The sequence below is a fragment of the Equus przewalskii genome, chromosome 4 (genome assembly GCF_037783145.1).
Source record: "Equus przewalskii isolate Varuska chromosome 4, EquPr2, whole genome shotgun sequence".
NCBI lineage: Eukaryota > Metazoa > Chordata > Mammalia > Perissodactyla > Equidae > Equus > Equus przewalskii.
In genome coordinates this window covers 65,018,584-65,029,863 of record NC_091834.1, presented here as the reverse complement: position 1 = coordinate 65,029,863, position 11,280 = coordinate 65,018,584, and the positions used below count along the sequence as shown (strand labels likewise).

Genomic DNA, 11,280 nt, shown 5'->3' with positions numbered 1-11,280 from the left:
ACTACTGTTAGAGAAGTTATAAAATGTCACGATTGTATTCAACTGAATAAAACTAAGTACCATGTTTTCCCTCACATACACAAATCTATTCCTCTCCTTAGTAAGAGAATGCATAATTACTTAGGCAAATGTATCTCAGTTTTTTGAGTTAGCAAATGAACCTAGAACTTGTATTACTGTTTAATAATAGAACTAACATATAACTTAATGACAAAGAATCCAGGTGAGCAAAATATTAATTCAAAGTAATACTCATCAGAATACTCTGAATATGGTTAATCTACAGCAAGATATAGCAACATCTTTTTTTTAATTAAGCACATATTATATTTTAAGTGCTTTAACATTTTTCAGATGAGGAAATAATTATTAGAGAGGTTAAGTTACCAGCCCAAAGTCACACACTGGTAATCTTCCATATAGGAGTCTTTTATGTAAAAGACTTAGAATGGAGCATGGTACATAATTAATTCTATGTGTTTACTATATATCTGAATCATACATATCCTGCTTCTTTTACCTTTAACACTGTATCTTGAGTATTTTCCTATATTATTAAATATACATTCAAAATGACTTTAGTCAATTTAGTAATGCTTCACTATCAGTGCTTTATAATTTATTGTTTGGTGTTGAGGTTATTTCTAATTTTCTCCGATATAAATAATAATACAATGAACATTCCTATAAAAATTTTTTTTTAAGTGGTAAAAATGAACAGATTTTTACTTTCAAGGGTTAGACAAAGGGTAAGAATATGCTTTATTTTGTTAGGACCTTGAACGTTCCAAAAGGCAGTTGCAAACTCCAGGAAACAAACAAATTAGTCAAAAAAAGGAAACATCAGAAATGAGCAAAATAGGGGCTGGCCTGGTGGGCGAGTGGATAAGTTTGAGAGCTCTGCTGCAGGCGGCCCAGTGTTTCGTTGGTTCGAGTCCTGGGCACTGACATGGCACCACTCATCGAGCCACACTGAGGCGGCGTCCCACATGCCACAGCTAGAAGGACCCACAACTATGAATATACAACTATGTACTGGGGGGCTTTGGGGAGAAAAAGGAAAAAAATAAAATCTTAAAAAAAAAAGAAATAAGCAAAATAGATCGAAAGGTGGAAACCAAAATCACAAAGCTCAGTTCAGAGTTGTACAAGAAAATGTCACTGAAAATGAGATCTAGCCAACATTCCAGTAGCAGCCACTCCTATTTCCCACAAAAATACCCACTCCTCATATAAAACAAAGACATAAAACTTATAAAATCACTTAAATGTATATTCCAACTTTTAACAAGTTCCCTCAGATTGTTTTTTAAAATATTCAACAAGAAATAGCTTAAAATAAACACATCTAATAAAATCACAGCGAGTTGGATGATAAACAGATTCATTGGGCAAACATTAATTTTTTAAAAAGCACAAATGGCCATACTAATTTCAGGTAAAGTAGGGTGTATAATTCAGCTGACTTGAAATTTCTATGGGAAAATAGGAATTTCCCAAACGGACCTCAGAACGCATAGACAATGTAAATAGACCCATAATAATAAAGAAAACTGAAAGATTAAAGAAAAAAGAGGCTCCAGAACCAGATATTCTAATATAGACAGAAAGGTACAAATCCACCCAATTCATTTTATGAATCTAATATAATTCTAATAAAAAAGGAAAACACAATCGTAGCATTTCATTCATTATTCCAAAACAATATTAAAACAGTCAAATAAAAAACTAAGGTATTTTATTTTGAGTTTGGGTATTTACTCAAGATCGACCACCCAAAAATACCTCGTATTTTAAATTCAGTATTGGACAGACAGAATTCATTAGCTGTTGAAACTTGGGCAATTTAGAACAGCCTTGAAGCTCAGTTCCTTAATTTGCACAAAGTTACTGTATGAATTAAATGGGAAAACATTTTAAATCCCAAACACAGTGCCAGAAACGTAGAAATGCTCCTTGGGAAAAAACCTTACAAAGCAACAAATTAACAATAGTGCTTATTGGCTTTAAATAAGTGACCAGATGAATAGTACGTACTGTCAGTGAATGCTTTAGACGTTCAGATTAGGAGGAATTCCTGTGGGCCAGAAGGTGATAGGACGCAGACCGGCAGGGAGAAAAGGACGAAAAAGCTACGGGGTGGCTTTTCGGTACGAGTAAAAGGATAGTCATGGAGTCTTATGCTGCAGATCTCACTCGAAGTGACTGGAATGGAAGATTTGTGTCCGAAGAAGTGGGAAATTAAAGTTGAAAAGGTAGATTGGGGCAGATTATTGAAAGCGCTTTATCCGTGCAAGCCAAGGAGTTTAAATTTTATTTGTGGGCCGGCGGGAGCCATGAACATTTTCGAGTGATGCTGCGTCAAGAAAATTAACCTGGCCACAACGAGCCACATATTAGACGGAGGAGAAGGGGATTAGGAGATTTAATCCGAGCCGTCACAAAACAGACGGAGGTGAAGCGCTGTGCGCTCCAGCGGCATGGCTTGTGACAGAGGACACAGAAAATGTGAGCGGCCACTGCCCATCTATACCAGCCGTTGTGGCATTCTGTGTGTAGCGATAGTGACTGACAGGCTCTGGGCTCCCCTCTCAGATGGTCCCGGGTGCTGTCTGATTTAGGAAGGTGAGATCGCTGAGCACAACGCTTCTAGGGCTGGCGAATTCTGAGCAACCTTCTCGGGACACAAAGTTTGACTTCAAGAAAGGATTAGTCAGCGCTGTCCTCCAAGGGGAAACCGCGGAAACAGCGAATGCGCGTCCACCCGAGGCTCCGGGGTAGACTCGCCGGGCTCACGCCTGCTCTGCCACCTGTCGCCTTGTGGCCTCAGCCTCAGCGTAGGAGCAGGACACTGACTGCCCCATGGAACGTGTTCCTGGGAGGTGAAAAGAGAGCTTCCTAAAGTGCCAGGCGCAGCACAGGCGCTCACTTCCTTCCCTCGCTTTCTCTGATTTTTTCAACTAAGGTCTCCTTCCCCTTTAATAACCTCGAGACAGGTAACCTTTCGGTAAAAGTAATAAAGCTAAACTTGAACTCGAAGAAAGGAGTTCAACTGCAGAGAGCTCTTCAGAGTCGGCCCCAAGGACGATCCGGACTTGAGGCGTCGCGCGCGGGATTAGCACCGCGCGGAGGATGCGCGCGCAGGCGGGACCCCAGGTCTGCGCGCGGAGGATGCGCGTGGGCGGCGCACAAACTGCGCGGGCCGGCCCGACCCTCCCGGCCCCTCATCCGGGATTCGCGGTCGCCTTGACGACCCGGCGGCCCGCAACGGCGGCTGGGACCAGTCGTTGAGTCCGCGAGCCGCTTCAGGCCCCGGCGGACCTCGCCTGACTCGGCTGAACCCGCGCCGGAGAAAGACCCAGCTTCATCCGAACAGGGACTATGAGAAAATGGTTGGGCAAACGAGGAATAAGCTCAGAGAAGCGGCTTCGGCGCCGATGCACTCTCCCCGCTCTGTGCAGTCTAGACGGCGGCGCCGGGCCACCGGAGCCGGGGAGCCGGAGTTGGGGGAGGAGCGGCAAGCGGAGTTGGAAACGCCGGAGCTGCTTTTGCCTCTAGGCGGCGGGAACCTGCCAGGGGGCGCCCGGCGGTGCTCGCCGCGCAGGACCCGACACCCGAGGGTTCAGAATTGCGCGCAAATGGAAGTGGTCTCAAGGGCGCTTTTTCTCGGCCGCTTCCAGTTCCTCACCTGTTTCCTGGAGCTGCTCCGCAACAAGGCGCACCTGTTGCGGAGACGTCCGTTCCTGGGCAGGACCATCTATGGCATAGGTGAGCAGACAGGGCGGGGAGAGCCCTCGGCCGGAGCCCCGTCGACGGCTCAGGGCCGGATGCCCTCCTTCCAGGGTCCCGGGGGGCAGGCTGGGTTCCGAGGGAGCCTCCGGCCCTCTGAGTCTCAGGTTTGAAGTGGTGTTGGTGAGTCTTGAAAAAAGGCCAGTTTAATAAGTAAGCCTAGCAGCAATAATGACAAGGTCCAAGCTCTGGGACATCACTGACAGGAATTCCCAGCCCCTTGGGGCCGGCCCTGTGGGTGAGTGGTTAAGTTCGCCGCTCCGCTGCGGCTGCCCAGGGTTTCGCTGGTTCGGATCCTGGGCGCGGACGTGGCACCGCTCGTCAGACCACGTTGAGGCGGCGTCCCACATGCCACAACTAGAAGGACCCACAACTAAAATATACATCTATCAACTATGTACTGGGGGGATTTGGGGAGATAAAGCAGAAAAAAAAAAAAAGATTGGCCACAGTTGTTAGCTCAAGTGCCAATCTTTAAGAAAAAAAAAATCCCCAGCCCCCTTAGTTCTTGTTTTAAAACATTTTCCAGAGTTTTCGGGCACAGTGATCACCTCTGTGTCACCAACAAAATGTCGTCTTAATCAGGGCAGACATTTATCACAGGCTGTAAAAATAATAGGCTAGCTCTTAAGGGGCAGACATTATGTTCCTCTGCATCTTAAATAAAGCAAAATAAAGTATTGCTTTTTTTAAAGTTGAGAATCTTTAATAGTGGAAATAGGGTCAAATTAGACAATATATTGTCCCATGTTGGCACCCATTTACTTTCATGTTGTTGCGGAGCTTCAGTGGCTAAATTTGGAGAATTATCTTCTTAGTTAAGCACTTGAAAGATTTTTCTTTATTTACATTCTCATTTTCTGTAGCTTAAGTGGTAACTTAAATGTTGTTGTTTCAATAAAATCAATTTTGAGCTTAATCCGTGGTCATACTGGCTACTGACATAAATTGAAACATAGGTAAATGTCTCATTACGTAGGTCGTTGTGATTTCTTTGCTACCATAAGTTGACTGTTGATGTTAAAGTTGAATGAGTCTCCACACTTAGGGTGTTAAAAATACTAGAGGAATAATAGATGAGATTTCACATTTAGATTTTATCAGATGTCTAATTATGGCAACAGTTAGATCCCACATCAGGAATCAGCATCGTCTTGGATACCAAGCTGTTTTGACATCCCAAATACAAGGTCCAGAGCACCCATGTCTAGCACATCAAAGGCACTGGATGAACGTTGGGTGAAATAATGATTGAGTCTATTAAGTGCTATGAGAGTTCAGCAGAGCAAACTAACACTTTAGGATGGAAAGTGGGAAATGAGATCTGGGAAGACTTTTAGGAAAAAGTGGGATTCAAATTGAGACAAAAAGGCTAACATTTGGATGTGTGAAGCAGAGAACAAGTATTAGAGGCCAATAGAACAGCATAATCAAAGTCTATGAACATGAAGTGAGGCTGAAAGGAAGGGTACAAGGAGTGGAAAAAGAAGAGAGTAGGAAGTGTCAACTTGAAAAGCAAATTTACCTGTTATTTTATCTTCATGATGAATTTATTCGGGAATAGCCAAAAGAATTGGAATTCAGGCTGTGCATTCTATGGTAGCCCTTAGGCTAATCCGGAAAACAGAGGAGGATAGCTTGCTTTTATAGAGAAGAATAGGGAGTAGGAAGGGGCTGTTGTAAATAAAAGTTCATTGGGGGAAAGTAACAGGTCAGGGTGGCAGTGGCTTCTCATTGGCTGAGCTGTTGCCTGGTCGGGAGAGAAATCTTCCTTCAGTAGTAAAGTAGCTTTACTTCCTCTCAGAGATGCAACGTCCCTCTGTCTCTTCCTTTTTGGTGTAATTGGCAATGTATGATAGGGTCTGAGAGATCCCCCTACAGGCCTTCTCAACTCCAGTTTAGTTAAGGTTTCCTTTATTAATTTCCACACTTCCCCTTTTGATCAAGATTTTTGTCTGAAAGCATTGGTGATCAACCGTCAGGTTCTGTGCATGTAGTGGTCTTGTCCCTTGGTGCCAGGAAAGACCTTTTCTGTTTGTTGGTGGTGGGAAAGTGCATAGTGGTTGGAAACTATTTAGGCCACATGTGAGTCACAAGGAAGGTTAGAGGGAGAATTTTCAGGCATTTCTTATTCAAAGTCTATAGTTGTGTGAGGTTATAACAGAAATCATTTCAAATTGTTGAGCTAACATCACCTTATTAGGTACATCATCTTTACAAAGGTTTGACAGGCAACAGGTACACAATTTAATAGCAAGTACAAAAAGCAGGATTAAGAACAATACAACAAGCCCAGTTTGCAGGATGGTTTTACTCAGGAGCCCAGACTTGAAGGTGAACACATCAGAAGACAGTGGATTGTTAGGTGAAATTTGTTGAGGCCAGTGTGCTTGCTTTCTAATCTTATGTAGTTGGGTTTTTATTTCCCCGGAGATATTTATGCATGTGCAATAGGAGGTGTTCACCACTGCACAGATACCTCCTGGTTCAGCAAGTAGATAATCAGGGACTGTACAATTGTCTAAAACTACCTTGGCCGATGAGTTAAGTGCCTGTTGCTGAGCTGAAATCGCTTTGGCTGTGGAGTCAGCCAACTCTTCTGGTGTCAGGGAGAGATTCCTGAATATTTGTTTGTTGGCACTCACTCCAACTCATGGGAAGAAAGCTCTTCCTACCAAGGCAAACCCAGAGTCACGCACGCCTCTTGGAAGTGCTCGTTTAAAGCAGTTATAGTGGTTTAATGGAACAGAGAGGCCTCTGTTTGTAGAGAAGATAGGACGTGAATACAGCAAAGGCACATTGTCCTTGTATTCTCCAGCCCAAGCATAAAGTTGCCCAAGCATAAAGGCCAGTTTTGAAACCTCACAGATGAAGACGTAACAAGGGGGTACATAAGGCCCCTGCATAAGTTATATCATCTGTAGATTCATTCATCGGCACAGAGGCATTAGCAGTATATAACCAAGGCACACATACCATGTTGTTACCTACTGAGAGGTTGCCTAAGTATTTGAGTATATCAAGAAGTTTACAAATGGCCTGTGTTACATTGATGGCCTCACAGAATTTTTCACACAAATATTCAAATAATCTTGTTTTCCCCTCCCAAGCCTGGGTTAAATTAAAGCAAGGAACTAGTTTAGGTGGGCTTAGCACCCTGAGTGGGTAAAACGGGCCAGCAGAGATATTTAGACAAATAGCATCTGGAATCCCAGTGAAATTACTTATAGGGTGAACTAAGGGGTCGTTACTGTCTTGGACAGATCAAGGTTTCTGTTGGCAAAGCCAGCAATCAGAGAGGTTTCTCCCTTTCTCAAGGGATTGGTAAATGCAAAGAAGGGCATTATCCTTCCAGGAAAGACAGGGAGAAAAGAAAATAAGAAACAACAGTGGGAAGAGGGCATACAGACCTGGTCCAGTCATCTTAGGAAAACTGTCTGCCTCACATGTCAGTTGCTTCTCTTCTTAGTCAGTTTGGTTTGGAGATCTCCAGTGTTTGTACAGGACCAGCTGTCAGGTGCAGCCTTCCTTAGCTATGAGATATGTACCCAAGGCTCAAGTCCCTGAAGTTTGGGTAGTGAGGAGGGCCTAGTAGAGTCCCTTCCAAGGAGATTTCAAGGGCAGTAAAATTGGAAATATCAGTTTGGAGTACTATATCCAGAAATTTTAAGGAAACTAGAAGAATTTAGGATCCAGTCCAGCTTACAGGTATAATAAATCCTTAAAGACAATTAATAGGACTGGAATTTAAAATCTACAAAGGTTCAAACATAATTTCTTTCTCCACAATGACACCCATTTTTATTAAAGATAATCATAGAAAAACTAATTTGTGTTAAACTTGGCCTGGTTATTTATCTAAATGTAGCAAGAGTAGTGATTGACCATAGAAGCTCTTTTTTAAGACTGTTTTGGTGAAACCTTGTAAGCAAGGTACTAGGCTGATTTTTCCAGTCACTTCCTTAAAGCTGTCTGGTCATATCTGAGCCCATTTACATCTTTTTTGAATATAACATTCTAGTCAAAGCCTTGGTGATGTAGCCAATATTTCCAATTGTGTCCTGTTAGAAGGTGAACAGACCTTCACTGAACCCATGCAAATGCATGGATTTTCATGAAAGGAATACTTGAGTTTCTGAATTCTGGAGGGATCAGCTAGAGAGGAAAAAGATGAAAGTTGAAACCCTTGTTGCAAAGATACACTTTACCAAATAGCTATAAGTTTTGGATAGCTTAAAGGAGAGGAGAAAAAGAGGTCCTTTACGTCTGGGGAAAAAAACATTAAAGCAATCAGTTTTCCATTAGAGTTGTAGAAATTCTTACCCCGTTCAGTGCTGTGATCTTAAAGTTATCAAAACCTGTATTCCAGAGTACTTGTCAAAGTCTTTTTCATCAATCTCTTTGAAAATGAAACACATTTGTAAGAGCATCAGAGTAAAACGATATCTGTAATTGACAAAGGCCTTTTAAACAAAGTCAGTGGGTAAATGCAATTGATAAGGATATTTGGGTATTTTTGAGACATTGCAGATAGTAACCAGAATTACAGGTCATAACATTATATTAGGACATATAAGATTTTTAGGAATTTTATACAATTTCTAGAACACTTTTTAGTAACATTCATCCATACAGTATGACCTAAAGTTTATCATCCCTTATTTGACCATGTTTCTCGTGTGACTTGACATACCAAAGAAGCCTAATTAGTGTTATATATCTCTTTTTATAAGGAAAGGAAATAAATCTTTTGAGATGTCCTAAGTGCCCTCTGGAAAGTCCCAAAGTCACATCCAGGTCAAAAAAATGTAATTTAGAATTTGAATATTTTGAGAAACTTAGTATCAAAAGGTTTGGACAGTTGACTAAATAGGATCACAGATCATTATTAAATAATACTTAAAAGTACCTATTTGACCAGAGTAGCAATAACAGGTTTCAAAGGGAAATACAAAAAGTTTCATAGTTGTAAGCAAAACTTAACTCCTTCAGTACTAAGAAGATTCGATTCTCTTAAGTAATTAAAGACCTGTTAGAAACAACACTGGAAATTATTTTGACAAAGCACAAAAGTCTCTGTTTTCTAGGCATATTGCTTAAAGAAGTTTTCAGTCTGTTTCACCAGCAGACCAATAGCCCAAGAAGCTTCGTCCTTTCAACAGAAAAGAAAGCCAGATTTAAATTTTGCATCAGTTTATCTTGATATTAAAATTCATTCATTCCAATCTTAGCCAGACCTGACTATTCATAAAATTCTTTTCCCAAATTCTTTTGAAATTCTTCTTTCTGTAAACCTTCTACAACTTTCTTTTTACATTCAGATTTTGTCCTGTGTTTTCTTTTTTTCCCGTTCTGAAATAACCAGCCTCTCTTTAGGAAAAAATTACTTTCTTTTCCCTCAACAGAATGCATTTTCATTCCTCATACCTTCTTTCACCAAAACACACATCCTACATTTTTTGAATACAGAGATGTTTTCCTTTTTGTTTCTAGTAGCTTTAGTTACATATATTAGAATTCTTAACCCTTAGAATCCCCAATTCCTAGTGAAAACTAAGAAGGAAGCAATCATGGACTGGCAGATTTATAAATACATTTCATATTATCTAGGAGTATATGCCCTTTTGAATAGTGTAGTCTTTCACTGTGGCACAAGACATGGTACAGACACAAATTTATCATTAGTTTCTTTGCAATCGGAAGCCAAAAGTAGATAAACCTATGTTCAAGAATTAATGTTTTAGTATTTTATCTTGTTTGAAAAATGATTTAGGTACTCAACGACTATCCATCATTTAGTTTAACTTGGCATAAACTTTGATCTTATTTACATTTATTTTAATTACTTGCTCTTAACAATCATGCTTGGATTAGACATTAAATAACCAAACGTCATGTTAAAGTTACTTTCTTGCTGACAAATTTTGTAGCAGAGACAGCATGAGCCTACTTGACTAGTAAACCTAAGTGGAGAAAAGAAGTTGCACATTTGCATTACACCCAATACTAACAACTCTGAAGACATGTCTGTTTTCTATTTACACCAACTTTAAGCTATCTTTTATTTACCAAAGGTTAGTCCTAGATCACATAAACCTGAAAGCATTTAAGTTAGTTTCTATTTATATTTCTGAAGTTTAAGAATACTTAATTTATAAGTGCTTAATTTCGAGACACTTAAATAGAGCTTTTTACAAATCAATTCTAGCAATACCATTCAATGGTAGAAAAATAGCACATCTCTATAACATATATACAGACACCTAGACATTAAATAGAGATCTCATAGCTTTCATTTTAAAACTTTTAGCCATGTCTCAGGTCTAGTAATTTAAAACTCAAAAGGATAGTTGGATCCAAATTGTATTTCTGGCAGAAGGACTAAGGTAAGGTTACTTGTTCAGTTGGCCAAAGTCTTTTACCAAAGATGTTTATTTGCATGTTATAAGGATCCTTTCAGAACTGTTTTTGGAGTCATTTTGTCTATTATCAAAAGTCTAGGGTAATTGCTATTTAAAATTTCCTTTCTAGTTTTTTATTTGCTCTAGGTGACTTAGAAATAGTAATTAGGGATTTAGCATTTTAATCCTCAGAGGGTGTAATTTTAAAGGGGCAGATTTTCACAGAGGGGAAGAGGAGAAGGTGGTGCCAGGGGTGGAGCCTGGGCAGGAGATGGCTGCTGGGGTGGAGTCTGAGACAGAGGAGTCTGGGAGGACAAGCAAGGTGGTGCCTGAGACAAAGAAGAGGGATGGGAACAAGAGGCTTCAGAAGCCATTTTGTCTCCCTCAGTTTTTTAGTGGTTTTGGCTAATTTAGACAAAGTATCTTGTAGAGAGGCAGTTTTAGAGCTTTATGCATGTCCAGAAGCCTCCAGGCACCAATGAAAATAGATGTACCATTTGTTTTGCTTAATTTTAGAGCACAGTCTTCCAATTTGGTTTTAAGAAAAGCTAATTTGGGAAGATCGAAAGTTCCCCATCATGGCCATTATAATTCCAGACTGCCTTTTGGTCTGCTTGGCCCATTTAGTTAAAAATGTGCATGTAGGGGGTCCAAAATTCTCAAAGATAAACCCAGCCAGGGCCTCCGAAGGAGGGTTTTCCTCAGACCATTTAGATGACAGGGATCCCACTTCTGAAATGTCTTCTAAAAACCCAAGAAAGTTGCTAAAGTAGCTGTGATCCCCAAAGGAATCTAAAAACAAAAGTTGTATTCCCTGCCTGATTCCACAAGGAATCTGAAAACCAAAGAAAAGCTCCTAGATTTTCAGCAAGCCTGAGCCCCAAAGGACCTTCAGAAAACAGCTGAGTACTCACCAAGGATGACGCCTTGAACCCAAGAACAGAGCCTTGAATCAGGAGAACAGAGTTCCTCCCCCCGAGAAGACGAAGCCTCTCCCTATCCCAAATAATGTCTAAGGAGCTCAAAACTCAAGGAGAAGGGAGCTCAGAACCCGAGAGGAGACTCACCAAACTGAAAGGAGGTGGCAACT

At 40.9% G+C, this 11,280-nt stretch overlaps 1 protein-coding gene across 2 annotated transcripts in view; it reads left to right on the top strand.

Annotated features, from left to right (window-relative positions):
* The first annotated feature begins 2,035 nt into the window (after nucleotides 1-2,035).
* DPY19L2 (dpy-19 like 2) overlaps nucleotides 2,036-11,280 on the top strand; it is a 103,962-nt gene continuing 94,717 nt past the window's right edge. For both annotated transcript variants that reach the window (XM_070616220.1, XM_070616219.1), the window contains exon 1: nucleotides 2,036-3,768. In XM_070616220.1, the coding sequence (XP_070472321.1) occupies nucleotides 3,390-3,768 (379 nt within the window). In that variant the 5' untranslated portion in view covers nucleotides 2,036-3,389. The remainder of the gene's footprint in view (nucleotides 3,769-11,280) is intronic.